We start from the raw sequence: 27,856 nt of genomic DNA, 5'->3' as shown, positions 1-27,856 counted from the left end.
GCCATACCAACTCTAATGAGACTAATCAATTAAGGTGGGTTATTATCCGCAGGAGAAAAAAAGATTTTGTAGTGATAATCAGGATGGCCCATTTAAAACAGCTGACAAGAAGGTGTGAGTAACGTAGGGGGAAAATTAGATGGGGAAATAGGTTTTACTTTGTGTAATGACCCATCCACTCCCAGTCTTTATTCAAGCCTAATTTAATGGTGTCCAATTTGCAAATTAATTCCAGTTCTGCAGTTTCTTGTTGAAGTCTGTTTTTTGAAGTTTTTTTGTTGGAGAATTGCGACTTTTAGGTCTGTAATTGAGTGACTAGGCGTCACCTTCAGCCCCCAACTAAAACCTCTCCAGCACATCATCAAGGATCTACAACTTGTACTGACGGATAATCCCTCACTCTCACAGGCTAGGTCTACACTACCCACCTGAATCGGCGGGTAGAAATCGACCTTTCGGGGATCAATTTATCGCGTCCCATCGGGACGCAACAATCGATCCCCGAATCGACGCTCTTACTCCACCAGCGGAGGTGGGAGTAAGCACCATTGACGGGAAGCCGCAGAGATCGATTTTGCCGCTGTCCCTACAGTGGGGTAAGTCGGCTGCGATACGTCGAATTCAGCTACGCTATTCGCGTAACTGAATTTGCGTATCTTAAATCGACACCCCCCCCAGTGAAGACCTGCCCACAGATCTTGGGAGACAGGCCAGTCCTCGCTTACAGACAGCCCCCCAACCTGAAGCAAATACTCACCAGCAACACAACAAAAACACTAACCCAAGAACCTATCCTTGCAACAAAGCCCATTGCCAACTCTGTTCACATATCTATTCAAGGGACACCACCATGGGACCTAATCACATCAGCCACACCATCAGAGGCTTGTTCACCTGCACATCTACCAATGTAATATATATGCCATCATGTGCCAGCAATGCCCCTCTGTCATGTACATTGGCCAAACTGCATAGTCTCTATGCAAAAGAATACATGGGCACAAATCAGATGTCAAGAATTATAACATTCAAAAACCAGTCGGAGAACACTTCAACCTCCCTGGTCACTCAATTACAGACCTAAAAGTCGCAATTTTCCAACAAAAAAGCTTCAAAAACAGACTCCAACGAGAAACTGCAGAACTGGAATTAATTTGCAAACTAGACACCATTAAATTAGGCTTGAATAAAGACTAGGAGTGGATGGGTCATTACACAAAGTAAAAACTATTTCCCCATGCTAATTTTTTCCCCTACTGTTACTCACACCTTCATGTCAACTGTTTGAAATGGGCCATCCTGATTATCTCTACAAATTTTTTTTTCCTGCTGATAATAGCCCACCTTAATTGTTAGTCTCGTTAGAGTTGGTATGGCAACACCCATTTTTTTTATGTTGTCTGTGTGTATATCTCTTCCTACTGTATTTTCCACTGCATGCTTCCGATGAAGTGGGTTTTAGCCCATGAAAGCTTTTGCCCAAATAAATTTGTTAGTCTCTAAGGTGCCACAAGTACTCCTTGTTCTTTTTGCTGATACAGACTAACACGGCTACCACTCTGAAACCTGTCACCATGCAAGGTTCTAGGATAGTACTTAATTCAAGACTTTTAAAGTAGGGGTTCTCAACTTTTGGTATACGTACCTTTCAGGGTACTTTCAGTCATATCTGCGATATACCAGTTGATAAAAAGTGAAACTAGCTATTTGGAGGTATGGAAATATTACCTTTTCAGTTTGAACAAATCAGGTTAGCCATAAAAAACATGAATATCTGAATAAGAACAACAGCAAGCAATAGTCACACAGTGCTCAGTAACTCAAGTCCAATATTATTGACAGTGGTCTCTTATTCATGATTGGATACGGTTGTTTTGGAGCCCCTCCATAGCCAAGAAGAACTATGCATGTATATGCACAAATGAATACAGCATGTTCATTCCAGTGCAATTATAGTTGTAGGGACCCAAAACATTTTATGGTAAAAAATAAAAAATGTGTTAGGGGAAATGATGGGGCAGATTCATAAGTGATGGCAGTTGGAGGTGTAAATTACCTTTGCCCTCTTGTATCCAGGAAAGATTAATTTCAAAAGAAGAAACCTGATGGTACAGATCTTCTACCACCTCAAGACTTCTGCTGGTGCAGATCAGCTTTAGTTTGTTGCTGGAGATTCAGAGGAACCAAGCTGGCAGCCGCTGCTGAGGGAATGTATTTAAACAGTGCGTCTCCTGGCCTCACTTGACATGCGGCCTTCCCCGCTGGTGCTGTCCATTTTTCGGGCAGATCTGACCCTCTGTGATCACTCTATTCCCCAAAAGAAGGAAGTTATAGCTATTTTCCATCATTGAAACCACTCCTAGTATAATTTCCATTGCTGGGGCTCAGTGTTTAGGTTTGCACTAGCAGATGCCAGTGTAAACCCAAGATGAATATAGCCACATGTCTTTTAAACTAACTAAATTTGAGGTCCTGCAAAGATCAACAGAGCCCCGTTAAAAGAAATGTGAAGTAGGGAAAAAGTTGTTCTTGTTCATAGAGAAGGGGAATGAAAAAAAGACTCAGGTGATTGTATATAAAAGCTTTTCAATCATATCTACAGTCAGTTGCTCAGCAGTGGTGGAATATTCAGTCAAACCCATGGAGCTTCAGCTAAATAAATAAATAAAATTTTAGAGTTACTGCTCAAAATGGTTACATTTCCATGTGTTTGAATAACTAGGCAGGCTCCTGTGTGATTGAAGCAGAGACCCAGTTTCATAAAATAGAAATAAGGAGTATCAGACTTCCTCTGGCTAAGGTCACAAGAGAAATGAATAAGATGGTCTTTATTTAAGTCCCTTGTGACAAAACCACCTAATAATTTGGCACCTTTTAACATAAACTGTAGTAGTTGCTTAGGAAGAGCACAAGAATGATCAACAGTATAAAGGTGCATTGGGATTACTATGAAGATAAATTAGCAACACAGTTACATGCAGTATACCCAGCTCTTAGAAGTACTGTGATCTGTCACTTTAATAAACATAATATGTTCACATTTCCCTTATTTTGATAAATAAATACATGCAATACTCAGTAAAATGAGAAAATCAGCTTTCTGGACACATTCTGTGAGTTGTGGGTTGTTTTTTTCATTCTGCAATGTTCTATTTTCAGGTGTAATGGTTGATAGAAATAAAAAATGTGTATTTCCTGTTTACTAATGGGTTTGATTATATTTGGTTATCATATCATCCCACTGGCATCCACAGGGACATGTTGGTGTGACGCTTCCCAGGGATCCCTAGGGTTGTGAGGTATCTTTCTATCACCTGCTCTTAGCGGGAGCAAGCCTTATCTGTGCCTGCCATGGGTCAACTCCATGAGTCCACTGTGGACTCATGGAGTTGACCCATGGCAGGCACAGATAAGGCTTGCTCCTGCTAAGAGCAGGTGGTAGAAAGATTAAAGACCTTTGGCATCTCCTTGCATTCTCCTGTTATATCAGACTAATCCTTTCATCTTAGTCATAAACCAGACACTCTCCTGCTGTGTGTTCCTTTCTGTTGATTTTGTGATCGCTTTTCGACTTTGTAGTGTTGATTAGCTGTATGATGCTGTATGCAAATAGACTTCTGTTGTAAGATACACAATAGTCAGCCAGGGAAATAAATGTCTCTTATTCCTTGTCTGAACAGAACCTGTTTATCACCTTCTGGTGACCTGTCTTACATACCTCAAGAACACAGTTTTCAGTATATGTACGTAACTCCTCACATACTATGCATTTCACAATGACTATGATGAGCAGTGTGACAAAGGCTTTCAATAGAGACCTTACTTGACGCTCTTTGGCAAACTACTATGTTGCCCTGTAACCCCTTTACATGCCTGTGCACTCTGCCAGTTTGCACCTAGAGGTCCCTGGCTCATAGTTGGTAACTGCGCTTGTGATGTTGTTAAATCTGTGCCAGTTGAGACCTTTCAATTTTCTGTTGTATTGTAGGCCAAAGAAAAGAGGGCATCTAATAGGACCATTTAAAAATTGTTCCTCCTTGTGTTTCCCAGAGGGATATAGCTAGCAAACTTAATCAATTTCTAATCTATTTTTCTTTTACAGTCTTTTTCTGTGATGTATGTTTTAATACAGTATGTGAAACTGTTATACATTGATTCAGATGTCATATTTGACTTGGAGAAATAAAAATCCAGGCTGTTCTCTAATATATAAAATATTCAAATTATCAAATTCTTGCTTCTATAGTCTTAGTGGACCTGGTCCTCAGCTGGTGTATGTCAGCATAACTCCATTGATTTCAAAGGACCGCAAAAAGATTTCATTGCCCATCAGTCAAAGGAGTGCGCTTTAACCTACACAATTCCCTTAATTACTGTCTGGGTGTGGCTACTGCATTTCCAGACTTTCTAAAATTTGAGCTATTCAAATGTAAGTAGTTAAATATAACTTCCTGTGGAGAATTTCATCTTGAGTGCTTATAAAGCAATGACTCATAACATACATGACAGTATCACCTGTTGCCATAACAATATTTTCATTCTCCAGCTTTGTTTTTGCTGCCTCAATAATTGTAATGATCATAATTCTGCCTCTCATTTTAATAATAATTTTGACTATGTTTAAATGCTGAACAGGACTGTATATTCATGACCTGTCGCAGATACAAGACACTTTGAATGAAGTGCTTGCCAAACAGAAAGCAGAAAGGGATGTCCTAGCTAAAAAATACAGGTAAGTGAAATGTAACCTGTGGTTTTATTAAAGGTTTATTTTTTAAAAACATCACGAATGGATCTTGTTAGAAGGCCAGCAAGCAGTAACACGAAGGCAAAATTGTGTGGTCCTAACTCAGTCTTTTATCAAGTATAACTCTATTGGCATCAGTGAGAGTTTGTGCCTGCGTGAGAATTTCAGGATTTGGCTGACTCTAACAAGTAAAATATTTGTATAAACACATAATTATTGAGGCAGCAAAAACAACAAGATACCTCCACAGGGACAGACCCTCTTGGAAACTAGACTATATGTTCCTGGGCCCAAACCCAATGTGAGGCTCTGCCACAAGGTCTGATTGGTGGAGTCCCAGACCAGCTGATTGGCCTGCTAGCTATACTTAAGCCATTAGCAGGAACAGGAATATGTCCAAACAATTGGGCTCCACCCTGGTTTGGATAGTGTGCTTTGTGCTTCCTGCTTCCCCAGCTTGATCTCCTGGCATTTGACCTGACTTGACTTGTGGTTCCTGACCTCCAGTTTGTCTCCTGCCTCTGACCTCCTAGTATCCTGACCTGGCCTGACTCAGATTCTCGACTCATGATTCTAACCTCCATTTTTCCCCCCTGCTTCTGACCTCCCGGTATCCAAATCAGGTTGGTCCTTAACTCCTGGTTCATGACTGTGGATTTTGGATCTGACTAATAGGTCTGGCCACCCATGAGCTGGCTATGACACTCATGGAAATCAGTTGAATATAAAGGATATTATCAAGTTATTTTTCACAATTTTAAAAATAATTGCTTTACTTACTTCTACTTATAATAACCCAGTAGAAGCTTGAAATTGAAATCTCTTTTCTTACTGCAATTTTCATTCATTATGTAAGTGTACATGCATACATGTGCGCACACACAATTATCACTGCATAGCAGGGCATGAATTCTGGGCTGCTAATGTCAATTTTTGGGAGGAGAGGATTGGATAAAGACTATGAAAGCATTTGTTTTACAAAATAACATTTATTTGAAGGATTACACAGTGTCAAATCCTGGCAGACTCTTGCATCTATGTGGAGCTCCGTGGACTTCAGTATGGCTCCACCCAGGCCCATAAGTTTGCTCATGCAGAGCCCAAGTGAGGGCTGCAGAAGGCCTGAATGCAATAAACCAGTGTTGTGAGAGGAAGGGTCCAGAGGAATACCCAGAAGATTTATATCTCCCCTGTGCACTGGCCTCTGGTGATATGAGGGCAGGGAATTGGCCAGTGACTATGTGGATCCAGTTTCTCAATTCCACTCGTAGGGATGCATGGTAGGTCAAGACTATTACAGTAGTTAGGATGCTTCACATCCTGCCTCCAGGCTGAGGAGGAAGATTCTGACCTCTACAGGGTTTCTCTGCACACCGCTTATTATGCATAAGGATTGGGATTTGAACTATAAACTGTACAAACAATTAAAAGGTTGTTCAATTTTTGGGCCTCGGCAGAGTCCCGTTAAAATATTTCCGTTTCTTTAGAGGTTTTATACACAGACACAGAGACAGGAGTTTGTATTTTGTGTTCTGAATTAATCTTTTGTTTGTTTGTTTTATTTCCTATAGGGCTTCAGTGGAGTCTTTTAAACAAGGAGCATTGAGGGAACAACTAGTTAAACTTGCTTCTAGGCAAAAGAGTCTTTTGGTTGTGGCACAAAAACAGAAAGAACTAGGCCAGAAAATAAAAAACTATAGGAAAGCAAAGCAAGTGTATTCTAGATGTTCAAAAAAACAAATCCCAAACTCAATTATTTCTCATGAAAAGGACAACAGAGATGAGCTGACTGTTGATAAAATAGTTCATCCTGATGTAGTAACAGTAAGTGTAGATCCTGGTGTCAAATTGACTAATGGAAACCCGGTGGAAACACTTCTCCCTGGAGAAGGTAAATTTTCAGATCAAGAATACAGCCAACATCCAAACAGCTGTTTAGATGAGACAGGAACAAATGAAGAGGCAAGTACAAGCAAAGAAGTTTCTTCTCATGCTTTGACATATGAAAACAAGGTTAGAGAATATACCTTTGATAAGACATCAAAATCCACAGATACTATAGAAATGGTAACATTGCCGTCAGAACCTATTATTTGCATTACTCCAACAAAGTGCTCACAGCAAGAAAAAAATAATTATATAGCAACTGCAGTACAAGGAAGCAAGTCTCCAAATCCCAGTCCAGTAACCAGCATGTTAAATATTTCAGAAGATGAAAGTTTTGTTATCAATAATAATATCCATCAACCAATCACTGATAGTCAACAGGTTCTCACTGGTAAGACTCTGCAAAGATGTGGACATAGAAATGAAGCTTCCCAGAAACAACCAATAGTGGTGTCAGAATCTGCAGAAATCTCTCCTATTACTCTTCAGCAAAATATCTTCCAAAATAATAGAACCTCAAGTAATGCTACAGGTCTGGTCTCATCTGTACCTTATCCAGTAAACAGCAGTCAAAATTCTTCACAGTACTCTGATAATCAGGATAGTGAACAACAGCAATTGAACTGCAGAGGAAATAGAAGGAAAAAAAATCGACTGAAAGATCTACTTGATTTAGGAAAGATTAAGCCAGGAGAAAATGTTCTAGAATTCAAACTGCAGGTAATTGGTTTACCACCAGAATAATGTAAATATTAGAAAATAATGAAAAGAAATAAACCACATAATGTAGGAAATCATATCATAGGACTGGAAGCGACCTCGAGAGGTCATCAAGTCCAGTCCCCTGCACTCAAGGCAGGACTAAATATTATCTAAACCATCCCAAACAGGTGTTTGTCTAACCTGCTCTTAAAAATCTCCAATGATGAAGATTCTGCAACCTCCCTAGGCAATTTATTCCAGTGCTTAGCTACCCTGACAGGAAGTTTTTCCTAATGTCTAAACTAAACTGTTCTTGCTGCAATTTAAGCCCATTGTTTCTTGTCTTATCCTCAGAGGTTAACAAGAACAATTTACCTCCCTCCTCCTTATAACAATCTTTTATGTACTTGAAAACTGTTATGTCCCCTCTCAGTCTTCTCTTCTCTAGACTAAACACACCCATTTTTTTCATTCTTCCCCCATAAGTCATGTTTTCTAGACCTTTAATCATTTTGATTAAATATTGAACATTATACTGTACCAAAGCAGTTTGAGTATTAAGTTAATCTGTAAATATCAAAATAAACTCCTGTCTGAACAGCCAACTCTAGTGGCCCATCCCATCCACCCTACTGGTGAAGTTATTCCTCACTGACCTTTGCTTGGAGACCTGAGCTTGTTGGAAGAAGGCTAAGTGGAGACCTGTTTCCCCCCCCGCTCCCCACAACTGTATATTTTAAAGTTACAAGGTTTTTTTTAATATCCTTGTAACCCGTCAGACAAAAGACTATTTAAAACATGCAGAATTAGAAAAATTGGGACTCCATTAAGAGACGATTGCCAGTTTTCAGTGCTGAAATATGGTCATCATCAGTGTATCATAAAGAGTCTGGTGGCACCTTAAAGACTAACAGATTTATTTGGGCATAAGCTTTCGTGAGTAAAAACCTCACTTCTTCGGATGCATAGAGTGAAAGCTACAGATGCAGGCATTATATACAGACACATGGAGAGCAGGGAGTTACTTCACAAGTGGCGAACCAGTGTTGACAAGGCCAATTCAATCAGGGTGGATGTAGTCCACTCCCAATAATAGATGAGGAGGTGTCAATTCCAGGAGAGGAAAAGCTGCTTCTGTAGTGAGCCAGCCACTCCCAATCCCTATTCAAGCCCAGATTAATGGTGTTGAATTTGCAAATGAATTTTAGTTCTGCTGTTTCTCTTTGAAGTCTGTTTCTGAAGTTTTTTTGTTCAATGACAGTGACTTTTAAATCTGTGATAGAATGACCAGGGAAACCTATCCTGGAAAATGATCCCTCACTCTCACAGACCTTGGGAGGCAGGCCAGTCCTTGCTTACAGACAACCCCCCAACCTGAAGCAAATACTCACCAGCAACTACACACCACACCACAGAAACACCAACCCAGGAACCTATCCCTGTAGCAAACCTCGTTGCCTACTCTGTCCCCATATCTACTCTGGCAACAGCATCAGAGGACCCAACCACATCAGCCACACCATCAGGGGCTCATTCACCTGCACATCCACTAATGTCATATATGCCATCATGTGCCAGCAATGCCCCTCTGCCATGTACATTGGCCAAACCGGACAGTCCCTCCGCAAAAGAATAAATGGACACAAATCGGACATCAGGAATGGTAACATACACAAGCCAGTAAGTGAACACTTCAATCTCCCTGGTCATTCTATCACAGATTTAAAAGTCACTGTCATTGAACAAAAAAACTTCAGAAACAGACTTCAAAGAGAAACAGCAGAACTAAAATTCATTTGCAAATTCAACACCATTAATCTGGGCTTGAATAGGGATTGGGAGTGGCTGGCTCACTACAGAAGCAGCTTTTCCTCTCCTGGAATTGACACCTCCTCATCTATTATTGGGAGTGGACTACATCCACCCTGATTGAATTGGCCTTGTCAACACTGGTTCGCCACTTGTGAAGTAACTCCCTGCTCTCCATGTGTCTGTATATAATGCCTGCATCTGTAGCTTTCACTCTATGCATCCGAAGAAGTGAGGTTTTTACTCACGAAAGCTTATGCCCAAATAAATCTGTTAGTCTTTAAGGTGCCACCAGACTCTTTGTTGTTTTTGTAGATACAGACTAACACGGCTACCCCCTGATACTTGACATCAGTGTATCATGGTCATCATCAGCAGGTGTTTGAAATGGAACAGGAGGGATAGTCTGGACTCCTCAAACCTGTAAAGGAAAAAAAATACTGTTACCTTTTTTTATCAGAGCAGTTATCCAAAATTCAAGTTTTATTGGTAGTTTCTGTTAAGAGAAGAAATTGATGGTAGTCAGGTATTTCTTTAATGCAGCCCTATTTATTTACAAAGAATGTACACAAAGTCAGATTGTCCTGGACACAATAGAAATCGAACAACAGAAGACAGTTTTCAGAGTAGCAGCCGTGTTAGTCTGTATCCGCAAAAAGAACAGGAGTACTTGTGGCACCTTAGAGACTAACAAATTTATTAGAGCATAAGCTCTAATAAAGTCCACGAAAGCTTATGCTCTAATAAATTTGTTAGTCTCTAAGGTGCCACAAGTACTCCTGTTCTTTTTGTAGATGACAGTTTGTCTTTCACGGGGGGGAGGGGGGGGAGAGGAGTGTCTTTTTAAAGTACCGGTGAAAGACAAAAGTTTTGTTGACAACTTCCCAGTGTAGACAAGCCCGAAGTCAGTCTGCCACCCCTGTATTTGTCATGAGACCACCATAAACCCCTTGGATTGCGCGGCCCTGCCACTGCCCAGGCTTGCATGTGCTCTAGTTATTGGGTGGTGTTTTCCATTCAGCTATCACTGAACAAAAGGGCCTTTAATTGTTCCCTCATTTAGCCTGAATGGAAGGCAGTTACCACACCTAACAGTGTCAGCAAGGTGATGTGATTGCCCAAATCCCAGCATAACAGTATTTTAATTTAGAAATTTGTTTGTGTTTCCTTCATCTCTTTATTCGGTATCTTCAGCACGTAATACTGAATTTTTATTTGATATTTACAGATCAGCTTTTAAAACGATTTTCTACCAAGAGTCTTATAAGAAAGCATTTCAGTGGGTGAAATGCCTTCTGCCAAACCATGTATCAAATAGCAGCATTCAGAATACTGTATATTTAACAGCTTTTGGTTGCAATTTCTATTATCTGTTTAACATTTACTGTCATTGCTAGCAGCAAAATAGAATAGTCCTTTAGACTGCATAATATTTGATTTTGAAAGTTCAGAGGTGGCTTTTAGTTTTTTTTTATGACTAAATGTGATACTTAGGAGGACACTGTCAAGTCCTTTAGGCCAAAAATATAACACCAAGGGCTTCTCTTCACTACTATGCTAAATCAGCATTGCTGCATCGATGTAGCGGCGCCGATGTAGGGCTTCTGGTGAAGACGCATTATGTCGACGGGAGAGTGCTCTCCTGGCGACGTAATAGCGTCCACCTCTCATTGAGGTGGAGTAATGTCAGTGGGAGAGCATCTCCCGCCGACATAGCACAGTGTAGTTGATGTAAGTTACGTCGCTCAAGGAGGTGTTTTTTTCACACCTCTGAGCGATGTAACTTACATCAACTTAATTGGTAGTGCAGACAAGCCCTTAGGGATTGATCCCACTATTAGATAAACGAGCATATTTGAAACAGCTGAACAGTTTGAAAAATAAGTTATTTCACTTGTTTCTATGCTAGCTGATGGTACAAGAGACACAGGCCTTGGCTACGCTTGCAGATGTACAGCGCTGTGAGTTAAACCTGACTTTGTGCAGCTGAGAGGGGAAAGCGCTGCAGTCTGTCCACACTGACAGCTGCCCAGTGCACTGTCGTGGCCACATTTGCAGCAATTGCAGCGCTATTGGGAGCGGTGCATTATGGGCAGCTATCCCACAGAGCACTTTTCCCCATTCTGGCGCCGTGGGTTGTGGGAAGAGGGCATGGGTGCAGGGGATTCTGGGTCCTGTCCCAATGCCCCGTGATGCATTGCTTTGCATCCCAGAAGTCCCTTTGTTTCCATCCACCTTTGGCGCCATCTTTCAACCGTTTCTGTGCAGCGCGATCTGTCTGCGGGAAATGGAGTCCGAACTGCTGAGGTGTATGCTGACGAGTCTCGCCAGCACGTCACGTTTGGCTGTCGAACTATTCCTTAAGATCCAAAGTGACAGTGAGAGTGAGGGTGAGGAGTCCGACGATGCTATCGAGCCGCGTAACGCGTACAACATGAAATTGCTTGTGGCATTCACAGACATGCTCAGCACCGTGGAACGCCGTGTTTAGGCTTGGGAAACAAGCACCGAGTGGTGGGATCACACCGTCATGGAAGTCTGGGATGACGAGCAGTGGCTGCAGAACTTTCGGATGAGAAAAGCCACTTCCATAGGACTGTGTGAGGAGCTTGCCCCCACCCTGCGGCGCAACGACACGAGATTGAGAGCTGCCCTGCCAGTGGAGAAATGGGTGGCTATTGCAATCTGGAAGCTGGCAACTCCAGACAGCTACCGGTCGGTCGCAAACCAGTTTGGAGTGGGAAAGTCGACCATTGGAATCGTGTTGATACAAGTTTGCAAGGCCATTAATCGCATCCTACTCAGAAGAACCGTGACTCTGGGTAACGTGCAGGATATAGTGGATGGCTTTGCTCAAATGGGGTTCCCTAACTGTGGAGGGGCGATAGGTGGGATGCACATTCCTATTCTGGCACCACCCCACGTAGGATCCGAGTACGTTAATCGGAAGTGGTATTTCTCTATGGTTCTCCAGGCGCTTGTGGATCACCATGGGCGTTTCATTGATATTAACACAGGCTGGCCTGGAAAGGTGCATGACGCACGCATCTTTCGGAACACTTGGCTGTTCAGGAAGATGTAGGCCGGGACTTTTTTCCCAGAGCGGAAGATCACAGTAGGGGAAGTTGAAATGCCCATTGTGATCCTTGGAGATCCCGCTTACCCATTAATGCCGTGACTCATGAAACCCTACACAGGGAGCCTTGACAGCAGCAAGAACGGTGCAACTACAGACTGAACCGGTGCCGAATGAGTGTGGAGTGTGCTTTTGGCCATTTAAAGGGCCGCTGGTGATCTCTGTATGGGAAGCTGGACTTGGCCGAAAACAGCGTCCCTGCAGTTATATCCGCATGCTGTGCCCTCCATATTTGTGAAGGGAAGGGTGAAAGCTTCACTCAGGCATGGACCTCTGAGGTTCAACACCTGGAGGCTGAATTTGCACAGCCAGAGAGCAGAGCTATTACAGGGGCCCAGCGCAGGGCTGCAAGGATTAGGAATGCCTTGAGGGAGCAATTTGAGGCTGAAAACCAGCAGTGATATCTGGTGCCCTGCACAGGAGTGAAGTGCAGTAGTTCCAATCTTTAGGAATCAGTGTTTGCTAAGCAGACAAGCAGACTTGCAGTGCCTGTTTATTTCCTGGGCTAAGGAGTCTTTTACTTTATGCAATAATAAAGAATGTTTTCTAAGCCAAAAAATCCATTTATTGGAAAGAAAAAAAATTATTTATTGAAAAGAAACAAGGTGGTGGAGTGGGGAACAGTACAATCACAGATTTGCGTATGTCCTGTCTGGTGTGCTGTGCAATGAGTGCTGCACTTCAGGATGGCTATACTGCCTGGTGATGGGGGTTGAGTGCAGAGGGTAAGGGTTGTAGTTCTCAGGGCTGAGTGGTGAAGATACTGGTGTTGGAGGCAGCAGGTGGCGTGAAGAACAGGGAAGTTGGGGAAAGTGGGTTGGAGGTGACAGTGGGGCACAACGGAAAGAGTTTTGAAACAAGGGCTGTGGGGGGGGGTGGCGTTTGCGGTACTGCTACTCTTTCTGCATGGCTACCAGCTCCTGGATAGCATCTGCTTGGCGCTCCAGGATGCTTATGAGCCTATCAGTGCTTTGCTGCCGGTGCGCGGTGCTTTGCCGCCGGTGCGCTGCGTTTTCCTGGCGGATCCTGCTTTCTCTCTCCCTCCAGTTCTGTGCTTTCTCATTCTCTTTAATAGATTGCCACATCACTTCTTGCAGCATGTCTTCTTTGCTTTTTTGCGGTCTCTTCCTGAGTCTTTGCAGTCTCTGAGCAGGCGATAAGAGGGACGGCTGAGGTCTCAAGGTTGATGCAGCTATATAGGCAAAATGCAACATTTAACAGAGGCAGCATTGTTTATACCAGACACAGTAATGATTCCCCCCACACTTAAGGAGTAGAAAACACACAGGGTCTACACAATAGCATAATTTTCCCGTCCGAAACAGAGCACACATATCCCATGGGAGCCTCAAAATGGTGAGTAAGGGGGACTGATTTTCAGGGCTGCACTGTCCTCTGGGTTTCTGTGCCTTGGGGAGAGCCAACAGCTTCAGGGGGCACCTACACTGAACACTGTCCCAACATTTTCCACAGGAGTTCGTCCTGGACAATATCTCGCTGCTGAGGGTGACCTGGGAAGCAAGGGAGGGTCTTCTACTGCAATGCTGCTTCTGCCCTGGCCCATATGCAGCTTGCCTGTGTGCAGCAATGGTCCCCATGCCCCTCGCGGCACAGTAGCATGGACACGTTAGCCTGGCTGGGACAAGGACCACGGTGGCTCTCCTGATAAACCTGCGCAAGCGCATTGCACACGTTCTGGATGAGACATTTGAGGAGATTACCGAGGCCGATTACCGTGATGTGATAAACCACATCAATGCACTATTCCGCATCTAGGCATGCATGCCTAACCCTCCTCTCCCAAAGAGCCCGCACCGAAAAAATTCCTTCCCGAAAAAAAACCGCTTACCGGGAACCTGCTCTTCTGTTTGTCCTCCACCAAGTACCGGCCGCGGTGACCTTCCTCCTGGCTCGAAAAGAGCTCCTGGCTGCATGGCTCCAGGGATTCCGGGGTGTCTCCATCTGGCCCACCACCATCACTCCTGTTTTCCTCCTCCTCCTCCTCTTCCTCCCCCCCCCACACCAGCTCTGAAGTGTCCATGGTGGTGCTCAGAGTGGAGGTGGGGTTAACCCCAAGTATCGCAGCCAGCTCTGTGTAGAATCGGCAGGTCGCGGGGGGAGCACCCAAGCGGCCGTTTGCTTCGCGGGCTTTGCGGTAGGCACTCCGCAGCTCCTTCACTTTAATCCTGCACTGCAGGGTGTCCCGGTCATGGCCCCTTTCCATCATGTCCTTTGATACCTTCCCGAAGGTATCATAATTCCTACGGCTGGAGCGCAGCTGGGACCGTACAGCTTCCTCCCCCCAAACACTGATGAGGTCCAGCAACTCGCCATTGCTCCATGCTGGGGCTCGCTTGGCACGTGGAGGCATGGTCACCTGGAAAGATTCGCTGATAGCACTCCACGCCACGCCAGGCTGAGCAAACAGGAAGGGGATTTTTAAAATTCCCGGGGAATGTAAAGGGTGGGTCACATGGTTGGTTACCTGAGGCCAGGGCAGTAGAGTTTGAACGGATGACCAGAGTGGCTAGAACAGGCATTGTGGGATACTGCCGAATAATTCTGGAGGCCATTCACAGCGCATTGGGCGGCCACACTGGCACGGCAGCGCAATACTTGCTATTCCACTCGGAGAGGTGGAGTTTATGCAGCACTGCAACCACAGAGATACAGCGCTGCAAATGCCTTGCCAGTGTGGACGGGGAGTGAGTTACAGCGCTGGGGGAGCCTTTACAGCGCTGTAACTTGCAAGTGTAGCCAAGGCCACAGTAATGTGCACCCTATATCTAAGAACAAAATCAAGCCCCCGCCTTCAAATATGTCCCTCCCCCACACCTTCAAACATAGAGCAGATATACAAGATAGTTGCCTCAGAAGTGACTACCAGTTCATTTCCAGTTCAAAGTGCTGATCAACCAGTTGAAGTATATAACTGATTAAGTATGTAGAGAGTCAGCTATGAAAGGCACACAAGCATGGACGGTGTGTGACTCCTCCATTTGGGAAAGCTGTGCACCTGCCTCGAGGCCTGCCCCCGCTTGGCCACCTCTCCCCCCAAAGCCCCACTCATGCTCCACCCCCGGCCCCGCATGGCCCCTTCCCACTCCCGTCCCAGCCCCAAGGTCCCCCCGCCTGCTGCTTCACACCTTTCTCCAGCCCCCACTGCCAGCCTGCTGCTCACTGCTTGCCTCCTCCTCTGCCTCCCCCCTGTGGCTAGCCGGTCAATCACCACTTCCATGCACCTCTTCACCTCCTCCCCCAGTCCCATGCGGGCAGAGCGGGGACGGGAAGAGGTGGAGTGAGGGTGGGGCCTCAGGGGGAAGGGGATGAGTGGGAACAGGGCCTCGGGGCAGAGCATGGGCAGGGCCATGGCCAAGGTGCTCTTTCAGCGGCAGCACACCAAAGGCGGCAGGCCGGCTGTTTGGTGAGGCTTAGCCTCCCTTGGCCTCTTACACCCACCGCCTATGGACCCAAGTATGGGAAGGGTTCCTTGTCTGCACCTGTGGCCCACTGACTCTCTTCAATGGAAGAGCCTCTCTTGATGGAAGAGCCATTTTATGCATCATCGTGCTACATGACATGAAAATCTCTTAAGGTGGACACAGACCTTCTCTGTGACTGGGTAACATGTCAACCATAAGTATATGCAATCGTTTCCTTTATGGATGGGGTTTGTAATATTGCTCCAGAACATGTGATGATTCAGCTTGAAGGATGAAGAACTTAGTTTGCCTATTGCAGTGTCTCAAGACCCTTCTAGTTATGATCTCCAATCTTGACCCTAGCCTTTAACACTTGCAACCTGAGGAAGAGAATGTAGCTATTCTAGATGTAGAAGAGTTGTATTTCTGCAACATGATGAGAATAGCACTCACTCATCCTATGGGATGCAGTAGATACCATAGAGATTAGTGCTTAGGTCTGTTGCTTTGTGCAGAGGAAAAGCACAACAAAGCTTCCTCCTTTGTGATTATGGAAAACCACATGGTAACAGGATGCAATGAGTTTGTGGTACTTCCTTAGGGTTAACCTTGGGTTCACAGGGTGCAGTTTTGAACATGATTCTAACCAGAGATGGGCCCAAGCTGTTCAGTTGAGATCTGAAGTCAGGTTTCCTCAAGGTGCTTGGATTTAATGTGTTCCAATTCAGACATTCTATAAACATAGAGCCAAGTCACAAATTTTGGGGAGATTGCCTTTGGGGGGAGAGAGGATGGAGGGTGGACCAATGTTACAGTGTCAAGCCCATCTCTTGTTTAACAGTTTGACCTCACACACACCAGTCAGCCTAACCATGTTAGAGCACAGTTTAGTTTAAACCTTGCTTAAATACGTTATCTGAACTTAATTTTAAGCCCAGTGTAGATACCATACTGTCAATAAGCAGTATAAGCCATGGTGCATGTTAACTACACTGGAAATACATAAGCAAAGTTACTTCTGTGCATAGGTGTTTGCAGGATCATACTCTTAGTATTATTAAAGCACCTATACTTATAATCTCTCCTAATTAACATTGTGTAGTCTGAAGACCATCAAATTCTCTATTTTTTTTTAAATTATCAAGCTTAATATTTGTGCAGATAGTGATTTGGATGGTGTTTGTCAATATTTTTGTATTTGTATTTTTAAAGGTTTCAAAGTAGCAGCCGTGTTAGTCTGTTTCCGCAAAAAGAACAGGAGTACTTGTGGCACCTTAGAGACTAACAGATTTATTAGAGCATAAGCTTTCGTGGGCTACAGCCCACTTCTTCGGATGCATGTAGAGTGGAACATATATTGAGGAGATATATATATATATACACATACAGAGAGCATGAACAGGTGGGAGTTGTCTTACCAACTCTGAGAGGCCAATTAAGTAAGAGAAAAAAACTTTTGAAGTGATAATCAAGCTAGCCCAGTACAGACAGTTTGATAAGAAGTGTGAGAATACTTATAAGGGGAAATAGATTCAATGTTTGTAATGGCTCAGCCATTCCCAGTCCTTATTCAATCCTAAGTTGATTGTATCTAGTTTGCATATCAATTCCAGCTCAGCAGTCTCTTGTTGGAGTCTATTTTTGAATTTTTCTGTTGTAAGATAGCCACCCGCAGGTCTGTCATTGAATGGCCAGACAGGTTAAAGTGTTCTCCCACTGGTTTTTGACTTCTGGGTACTCGTCTGGCTCTGTCAATCGGTTTTTTCACTTCAGCAGGTGGGTATTGTAGTAAGTCACCTCCTACAAGACAGGCCCACCAAAGAAAATAACAGAACACCACTAGCTGTCACCTTCAGCCCGCAACTAAAACCTCTCCAGAGATCTACAACCTATCCTTAAAGATGATCCTTTACTCTCACAGATCTTGGGAGACAGACCTGTCCTCGCTTACAGACAACCCCCCAACCTAAAGCAAATACTCACCAGCAACCACGCATCACTGAACAAAAACATTGACCCAGGAACCTATCCTTGTAACAAAGCCCGATGCTAACTCTGTCCACATATCTAGTCAAGTGACATCATCATAGGACCTAATCACATCAGCCATACCATCAGGGGCTCATTCCCTGCACATCTACCAATGTGATATATGCCATCATGTGCCAGCAATGCCCCTCTGCCATGTACATTGGCCGAACCGGACAGTCTCTACGCAAAAGAATTAATGGACACAAATCTGACATCAGGAATCATAATACTCAAAAACCAGTGGGAGAACACTTTAACCTGTCTGGCCATTCAATGACAGATCTGCGGGTGGCTATCTTACAACAGAAAAACTTCAAAAACAGACTCCAACGAGAGACTGCTGAGCTGGAATTGATATGCAAACTAGATACAATCAACTCAGGATTGAATAAGGACTGGGAACGGCTGAGCCATTACAAACATTGAATCTATCTCCCCTTATAAGTATTCTCACACTTCTTATCAAACTGTCTATACTGGGCTAGCTTGATTATCACTTCAAAAGTTTTTTTCTCTTACTTAATTGGCCTCTCAGAGTTGGTAAGACAATTCCCACTTGTTCATGCTCTCTGTATGTGTGTATATATATCTCCTCAATATATGTTCCACTCTATATGCATCCGAAGAAGTGGGCTGTAGCCCACGAAAGCTTATGCTCTAATAAATTTGTTAGTCTCTAAGGTGCCACAAGTACTCCTGTTCTTTTTGTATTTTTAAAGTTGCTCATACAATGAAATTTATCTCAGTTTACAACTGAAATATTTATTTATTTCTATTTATGATCATGGCATGAGTTGCTGAATAAAACCCCTAGAATAAAGAAAAGATGCAAAATAGCTAGCTGCAACTTTTCAGTTCATATGAACTTTTAGAATTTTGCTTAAATTTAAAGGATATTAATTTTAATTTGTCAATTTGCTTGTCATTTTTTTCCTTTATTTTCATTTTTAGGACTTCAGCCATAAAGTCACTCTTTTGGGAGATGGTAAAATCAGAACGAGTGACAATAGAACTTATGGGAATCCAGTTCAGTGGGTTAAGGCACTATTAGGAAGTGACATTTCTGTGAGCTGGAAGTATGTGTGGAATAAGGTAGGCTCACTGTTATTTCTAAAAAATCACTTAAAAGCTATTGTATTCTTTTGTAGAAAGATACCCATGTCACTTTTAGATACATGCTACTAGCTTTGTGATCAGATGGCTAGTGTGAAAGTTCTAAGTCATAAAGCACCAGACATCTGAGAAGTCCCCCAATATCTGCCAGCACTTTTGCAGCATTTATCCCAGCTCATATGGACACTTGAACAACTTTGTCTATCTTTTAACCCCCTGCATCCTTTTAAAAGTTGCATTTTTGTTTCATCAAGATGCCACTCACTACAAAATGGACATTGCAATTTTTCTCAACACCCTGGGATAGTAGATTCACTGCACAGCTGCAACCCTGTGAATGAGAGGCTAGTGCTGCTTGCTTGAGCAGCACACCCAAGCTATTGACCATGTGGCCTGCTTCTATGTGGACGTTGTATCCAGTTGCATAAATGAGGCTCTGAGCATCATCTAGCCAGTGGTCTCTGGGGACTTTGAAGCATTTTTGTAGTGTTTAGCCTTTGGCTGCTGTCAGTGCATTCACATTTCAGGCCTATTTGATCTCTTTAAAGGTGCTAAGATTTTTTTTTAAATTGGGCTTGTGCCTTTATTTCTTTAAGATAAATGAGGCTCAAAGAAGATGTTTTTACCTTATATATGTGAAGTCTGTTACTTCCTGTTTTTTCTGGAGGGTGACTTAGAACATGTCTATAGTGAGCTCCAACTCCTTTATTAAAAGGGATAAGGATAAAGTTTAGTTAAATGGGTGGTAACAAATGTAACTTTAGTGCTCTCATGGCCAAGATGGAGTCTGCTGTGCAGGCAGCTCTGGCCAAGAGAAGGCATGCGCAGGAATGCAGCAGGAAAAATCCCTTCCACCCCAGGGGCACCTGTTCCAAACCCACCAGAGTGAACACACACACACCAGAAGAGAACAATGAATATAGGAAAGAGAAATATTTATTTGTAGAGGGATGAGAGGAGAAAAACAGACGGAAATATAAGGGGTGTGGTAAAACAGGGTTGCATTCAACACAAGGCCTGACAGCAGTGGTGAGCTGGAGCCGGTTCGCGTGAACCGGTTGTTAAATTTTGAAGCGGTTTTAGAACCACTTGTTAACCAGCTTCTCTGAGGGAGGGCGCTGTGGCTTTGATGGGCTCCGGCCGGGAAGCGTGTAATTTATCCTCCGGCCGCCAGGAGGTGCTGTGCTGTGGGAGCCATGTGAGTTGCCGCTTGGCCCTGTTGCTGCTGCTTAGGGTTACCATACGTCCGTTTTTTCCTGGACATGTCTGGTTTTTCGGCATTCAAACCCCCGTCTGGGGGGAATTGCCAAAAATCCAAACATGTCCGGGAAAAATACCGGCCGGGCACTTCCTCTCCCGTGGCTGCTCTGCTCCTCCCCGGACTCAGACTTCAGCTCTGTTTAAGAGCCAAGCTGCCCGAGCCCGCGCTTCTGGCTTCGGGCAGCCCCTGTGCCTCCGGACCCCAGCCGCCGTCCGGGCACTTCTCCTCCCCGGCTCCAGCTGCTCTGCTCCTCCCCGGACTCAGACTTCGGCTCTGTTTAAGAGCCAAGCTGCCTGAGCCAGCGCTACCAGCTTCGGGCAGCCCCTGTGCCTCCGGACCCTGCGCCGCCGGAGCAGAGCAGCTGGAGCCGGGGAGGAGAAGTGCCCAGCCAGCAGCTGGGGTCCGGAGTCAAGGGGGCTGCCCAAAGCCGGTAGCGTTGGCTTGGGCAGCTTGGCTCTTAAATAGAGCCGAAGTCTGAGTCTGGGGAGGAGCAGAGCAGCTGGAGCTGGGGAGGAGAAGTGCCTGGCCGGGGGTGCAGGGTCCGGAGGCATAGGGGCTGCCCAAAGCCCGAGTGCTACTGGCTTTATGGTTTGCCGGGCAGCCTCCAGACCCTGCACCCCCGGCTGGGCGCTTCCCCTCCCGGGCTCCAGCTGCGCTGGGGAAGCGCCGGCTGGGGGCGCAGGGTCTGGAGGCTGCCCGGCAAACCGTAAAGCCAGTAGCGCTCGGGCAGCCCTTTTCGCGTGGCTGGGAGGGAGGAGTGGGAGTTAGGGCAGGGACTTTGGGGAAGGGGCAGGGAAAGGGCGGAGTTGGGGCGGGGGTGGGAAAGGGGCAGGGCTGGGGGTGGGAAAGGGACGGGGCTAGGGCCCGTGGAGTGTCCTCTTTTTTTATTTTTTAAATATGGAACCCTGCTGCTGCTCCTCAGACCCCTGACCCTGGGGCTCCTGCTGCTGCCTGGTGGGTCCCCGGCTGTTCCGCTGGGCCTGGGCTGCGTCCTGCTGCTTGGGCTCCTCCGAGCCGCTCTCCCCGTACCTGCCACCCTGCCCGCAGCCAGCCCCTGCTGCACCCCTGCCCTGTCTCCAGCCAACCCCTGCCGCCCCCCCCGCCCGAAGCCAGCCAGCCCCTGCCCCACAGCCCTGCCCTGCCTGCAGCCAGCCCCGCACCCCTGTCTCCAGCCAATCCCTGCTGCACCCCCCTGTCCGAAGCCAGCCAGCCCCGCACTCCTCTGTCTGCAGCCAACCCCTGCCGCACCCCCTTGCGGCCCTGCCCGAAGCCAGCCAGCCCCGCACTCCTCTGTCTCCAGCCCTGCCAACCCCTGCCGCACCTCCCTGCCCGAAGCCAGCCAGCCCTGCACTCCTCTGTCTCCAGCCCTGCCAACCCCTGCCGCACCTCCCTGCCCGAAGCCAGCCAGCCCTGCACTCCTCTGTCTCCAGCCCTGCCAACCCCTGCCGCACCTCCCTGCCCGAAGCCAGCCAGCCCCGCACTCCTCTGTCTGCAGCCAACCTCTGCCGCACCCTCTTGCGGCCCTGCCCGAAGCCAGCCAGCCAGCCAGCCCCGCACTCCTCTGTCTCCAGCCCTGCTGCCACCCCCCGCCTGAAGCCAGCCAGCCCCTGCCGCACCCCACTACCTTGACCGCAGCCAGCCCCGCACCCCCTGCCTCCAGCTAGCCCTGCCCCACGCCCCTGTCTGCAGCCGGCCCCACGTCCACTGGTGCCCTGCAGTTCCCAGGGCAGTAACCCTAAACACCTGCTTCAATGAGGGGGGGCAGGGAGCAGCTGGGACCCACACATGTGAAACGGAGCTCATTTCTAGATCAGGCCCATCTTTTTAAAAAAGAACTTAGGTAGAGTTAACATACATCCGTATTTTCCCGGACATGTCAGGCTTTTGGGGTCTTAAATCGCCTCCAGGGAAAATACATATGTATGGTAACCCTATTGGTACAAAAAATACATACAATGGCACATCCCTTAAATCAGAACTTTTTATAGGGAACTGGTTGTTAAGATTTTGGCAGCTCATCACTGCCTGACAGGCCCAGCTGTACCACAGTCTGAAAGGGCAGACACCAGCAATGTGTCTACACACAGAGTTCAGGAGTCCTGGGAAAAGTTCCAGTCCAGTGGTGAGTCTTGGGTGCTCCTGGTCATAGACGCTGAGTTTCTAATCTCCCAGCTCAGCCCAGGCCCTGCCCCCACTTCACCCCTTCCCCCAATACCCCACCCTGCCCTGCTTCCCACCTCTGCTCCGCCCCCCCTTCCTGCCCCTTCCCCACCCAGTTCTTCCCCCTCCCCTAAGTGCACTACGCTCTCGCTCCCCTCCCTTTTCCCCCCCAGCACTGATCGGTGGAAGCACTGGGGGGGAGGGGCAGGTGCTGATATCGGGGCTGCCGGTGGGTCCTCAGCACCCACCATTTTTTTCCTGTGGGTGCTCCAGCCCCGTAGCACCCACGGAGTTGGCACCTATGCTCCTGGTTGTCTTCGGTGCCAGTAAACTTTCCCCAACAAACCCCTCCGGTGCCCTCTTCTTTCACTCTCTGCAAAGCCACACAGAGTTACAACCTCCCCACTTAACTAGCTAACAGCTTCCCTCCTTATTCCCAATGCAAAGTCACAAGCCCCAGCAGCTCCAGACAGCTCTGGGCAGCAGTGATACTGGGTCCAGCTCTGGTTTATCCTTCTTGGGCAATTCCTCCCTGTCACAGTGCTCCTCCTGGACCCTATCTTGGGGTGTCCCCGGTTGGTCTCTCTGTCCATAGGGTCAACTCCGTGGGTTCTCCAAGCTCCCCCCCTGCCCAGCACCTCCTGCCCGTGGTGGCTCTGCTGATCAACTCCTTCCCCTCCCAGCACCTCCCACCTGCCGTGATCAGCTGTTCTGTGGCATGCAGGAGACGCTGGGAGGAAGGGAGAGGAGTGGGGACGGGACGTGCTCAGGGGAGTGGGCGAAAGAGGTGGGGTGAGGGCGGAGAGGGGGTGGGAACATGCAGGGTAGGTGTGAAGGGTTGGAGTAGGGGTGGGGCCTAGGGCTGAGCACCCCCTGGGACAATTGGAAGCGACTGTGTCTTTGTCCCTCCCAGGCTTTGGGCAGGTTCTTGGCTCCTTCGCTCTGTGAGGGCCTGCTTCCTGCAGCCCTTCTGTCTGGAGCTCCAGACACAAACACACTCTCTCTCAGCAGTTGCCATGTTTACCATTTGTACTTGCGTCTGTGGTAGATTTAGTGCATTTTGTATCAAGTTAAAGAGTCAATGCTCCCTCAGCATTGACTCTTTAACTTTCCCACACCAATGCATCTTTCCTGTGGCCATTTTAAAGCCCAGGAAGTGCTAAGGAAGAGCAAAAGAAAAGTGCTTGGATCCTGAGGAAACAAGTAACTCCTTAGAAGCAAAGTAGATACAACCTTTTCCCAGTCACAAAATGATTTTATGTGAGATTTGAACTCATGTCCCCTGGCTAGTAGACTCTCAATGGATCTAATGTTCAAAGTTAGACATCTTCAAGTGCAGATGCAAAAATTGCATTTCGTGTAACATACCTAATTTTTGCATGCATTATCTGTACAAATTGTGTATTCAAAATATGTTCTTGCAGTAAGTAACAGCATGTACCAAATTAGACCTATAATTGCATACACCTAATTTTGAAAGAAATCTGATATTTTTGACTTATTACCACAGAAAACACAACATAAATAAAATAACCAGTAACTTATATAGATTTGTATATATACAGGTCACATATCTTGGAACAGAGCTGTCAAAAATTCTTGTTGAAGAAGCAGGTATTCCCAATGAGCCAGAATTACCAGCACAACAAAAACAGCCTTCTGGTATGTACAGACTAAAACCTAATTTCCACTTTGGCTGGAAGTAGCAGAAAATGGTTTCTGGAGTGCTCACGCTTTCACAGTTCACTCACTCCTTACTGATTTGGTTCAGGAATTACCCTCATTACATACCTTAGATTTGAAAAAATTCTTTCAAAAATTGATCTGTATGGTAAAAGAAATATTCCCTTCTCCCCTTACACAGTGCAGTGTGCTGGAAGAGTAATTTTGAATGCCTTGGGTGCCAAATAAAACTATTTAAAAACAAAAGTCTTACTAATCATTGTAATTGTTTATTGTGCTAAGTATGCAAACCATGCTTTTCAAACAGAAGAAATAAACTGCTTAAGTGGAGACCCCCTAGAAATGCTCAAAAGACAAATTATTATCCTGAGTGTTTCTCTCTCTAACACTATACAAGAACAAACAATAACACAAAGTATATTAATTCAGACATCCACAAAGGGACTTAGGCATGGCGACATTAAACATTGCCACACCTAACTTTTAGGCACCTAGAAAATCACAGGAACAGCACTGTGATCCACAAAGCCTGAGTTAAGCAGACATTAAATGTGGGGGGATATGCACCTTACAATTCATTCCACAAAAGCCAGCATGCTAGGCAGGGAGCTGCATAAGGTGGTCAATGGGAGATGCCAATCAGAGGGGTGTATCCTAAGCTCTGTCCCTCTCACAGAGATAAGCGCCTAAGTCCAGGCAGCAGGGAGATACCTACTTCTGCTAGCGATCTACAAACCAGGGGAAGATAGGCGCTCCTTCTCATAAATTGCATGCAGAGCCTGATCTAGTAGATATGCTCAGAGGGCATCTAATTCCACACAAAAAAAGCTGTAGGAGGAGGAGAAATACCTCCATTATGACCATTAGCTCAGTAGGATGCTCACTTAAGATGTGGGAGATCACCAGTTTGTCCCCCCTCTACCTGATGAGAAGGGATTTGAACAGGGTTCTACCACCAATAACCACTGGGCTAAAGATTATAAGGCAAGTCCTCCTCCTCTTCCAGTGGATTTGTACGGAGTTAGGAACACGCTCTTTTTTTCTAATGAAGACAAGGCCTTACACATTACCTTTGACTTTGCCATAGCTGGGGATCAGGTTCAAAATTTGTATCTCAGTGTTAGTTCAGCCATGTGGTAAACTGTTGACTTCAGTGGATTGCATGGATGTAAGTGAGAGCAGAATTTCCCCCACTATATGTAATACGGTGTATTTCTGTTTTCCTTTACCCAAATCATGGAGTCCTTATGTAACTTATACTCGTCTCTTTTTCTGACAAAATTTACATAGCGACCAATGGAATTTTACCAAAGAAAGACTGTGTAAAAATTAATGTCCAGTCCTGCAATTGACTCGGCTGCTGTTAACGTGACTGTATAGGGGAACAGGGTCTGCCCATACACTACAAGTTACAGGATCTCACACTAAATTGAGGATTTTAGGATTTGTTCCTGTGTTTAAATGTAAACCATAATGACTTCAGTGGGTCTCCGTGTGGGTGTAGGGGTTTGGTAACTTTGTAAATTGCAGGATTGAGACTTTGCTGACCTGCAACTCCAAACCCCCTACCCCAATGGCGTAGGGGGTTTGGAGTTTTCAACCCACAAGGAAATAATTTTCTACTTTAAAATGCATCTCCAAAGCAGGATACATTCAGTTTGTTTGAATACATTTGTTTAGTTCTCTAATCTCATCTCTGTAATTATAGTCACTATACTCATAATTATACCCACTTAGCTCACTAAGAGAACCCAATTAAATCAAATATCTTCACTCAGTCCTCATGATGAATCATTCTTTCATAGGCCCTGCATGCACTAAATAATGTATCAGTTTGTAGAAAAAAATTGTCTTAATCTTTTTTGCTACCAAGGATTAATTTTGTAACATTGGACCCAGGCAGTCACACATGGTGCCACCTCAGTCATGGTACTACCCCCACCTTTCAGCACACTGGGGGTCTGTGAAGCAGACAGCATGCAGCAAAAAATTCCACCACTTCCACAAATGGAGAAAACAGGAATACTGCCATCCCTTGACGTAGAAACTGTGGAAGTACCACCTGTGTCCAGAGAATTAAGAAGTAAGACTTTTTATTTAGCACTGGCTAGGAAGCCTTGTGGAAAGGAGAAGGAAAACTGATGAGGTAGAAGAAAAAGAGGGAAGAAGGGAATTGGCTCATCAGCTGTCCAATAGCATTTTTATCTGATGAGCTCTGTCCACCACTCTTGCCTGTCGTAGTTTGAGAACCACTGGCTCGAAACCTCAGAGAACACTTTCACTTTTGTCATCCTGGGGCGAGACCCAAAGAAACAAATTTGCCTCCACTATTCCATAGCTTGCTATCTGTAGCTGCTGAAACCACTACTGTGCATCAGATGGTGCCATTACCTTTCAAATCCCTGATCACTGTTGTCTATCTTTATTGAGAGAAGTTATTTAGTTTCTCAAAAAATATATGGAAATATAAGGAAATTAAAGTTTTAAAATCAATTAAAAAGTGGCTTGCAAGAAGGATTTTAGAGAAGATTACTTATGTTAATAATTTTGTTGGTTGTAGTAATAATTGAGAGAAGTATTACTGTATTATTTATTCTTCTTTGAGTGCTTGCTCATGTACATTCCATATTAGGTGTGTATGCTCGCGACATGCACTGGTGCCAGAAGTTTTTCCCTCAGCAGTATCCATAGAGGACTGTCTCTGGCGCCCTTTGGAGTGGCTGCCGGCTCCTCCCACCCTCAGTTCCTTCTTGCCGCCAGTGACGGTGCTGGAACATCTGCTGCTTTGGCTAGCATTGATTCCTTCTCTGTTCTTGCTAACTTTGAAATCCTGTAAAATAGTTATACATCGTTAGTAGTTTTCTTAGTTACGCTTAGTAGTAGTTCTCCACCTGTCATGGAAGGTCGCATTCCTGGTGGCGGTGATGTCAGCAAGACGGGTCTCTGAAATTAAAGCCTTGACCTCAGAACTTCCGTATATGGTCTTCTACAAAGATAAGATTCAGTTGTGCCCCAGCCGGCCTTCTTGCTAAAGGTGGTCTTCATCTTCCATATTAACCAGGACATTTTCCTGCCGGTGTTCTGTCCCAAACCGCACAAGACCAGTGAGGAGTGGCGTCTTTACACCCTGGACATCCGGCGGGTCTTGGCTTTCTACTTAGACTGTACCAAGCCTTTCTGAAAATCGACTCAACTCTTCATCGCTACAGCGGATAGGGTCATCTGATGTCCTTGCAGAGGATTTCCAATTGGATTATCTCATGCATAAGGACCTGTTACGACTTGGTGGGGGTTCTGCCGCCGCCAATTGTCAGAGCCCACTCAACAAGAGATCAGGTGTCTTCGGCAGGCTTCCTGGCACACATCCCTATCCAGGACATCTATAAAGCCACAATGTGATCCTCTGTTCACACGTTTACCACTCATTATGCCATCACTCAGCAGGCCAGAGACGACGCTGGGTTCAGCAAAGCTGTGATGCAGTCTTCACATCTGTGAACTCCTACCCACCTCCAGGGGTACTCCTTTGCAGTCACCTAATATGGAATGGACATGAACAAGCACTGGAAGAAGAAAAGACAGTTACCTTTTCCGTAACTGGTGTTCTTCGAGATGTGTTGCTCATGTCCATTCCACAATCCACCCTCCTTCCCCACTGTTGGAGTTTCTGGCAAGAAGGAACTGAAGGTGGGGGGAGCCAGCAGTGCCACTTGTGCCAGGCTGTGTGGGCGCCACTCCAGAGGGCACCAGAGCTGGTTCCGTATGGATACTGCTGAGGGAAAAACTTCCGGCACTAGTGCATGTGGTGAGCACAAACACCTAATATGGAATGGACATGAGCAACACATCTCAAAGAACACCAGTTACGGAAAAGGTAACTGTCTTCCACTACACCAGCCAAGAAG

At 45.6% G+C, this 27,856-nt stretch overlaps 1 protein-coding gene across 1 annotated transcript in view; it reads left to right on the top strand.

Moving 5' to 3' along the window:
* Nucleotides 1-27,856, top strand: part of ANKRD31 (ankyrin repeat domain 31) — a 120,427-nt gene that overhangs the window by 78,368 nt on the left and 14,203 nt on the right. Inside the window, 6 exon segments of the mRNA XM_054031607.1 lie at nucleotides 4,636-4,732; nucleotides 6,319-7,354; nucleotides 18,686-18,826; nucleotides 23,834-23,934; nucleotides 25,825-25,912; nucleotides 25,914-26,070. Coding sequence (XP_053887582.1) covers nucleotides 4,636-4,732; nucleotides 6,319-7,354; nucleotides 18,686-18,826; nucleotides 23,834-23,934; nucleotides 25,825-25,912; nucleotides 25,914-26,070 — 1,620 coding nt within the window.

Source organism: Malaclemys terrapin, chromosome 6, assembly GCF_027887155.1.
Source record: "Malaclemys terrapin pileata isolate rMalTer1 chromosome 6, rMalTer1.hap1, whole genome shotgun sequence".
NCBI classification, from domain to species: Eukaryota; Metazoa; Chordata; order Testudines; family Emydidae; genus Malaclemys; species Malaclemys terrapin.
The sequence above is the reverse complement of the archived record's forward strand: the minus strand, read 5'-3'. Positions and strand labels throughout refer to the sequence as shown.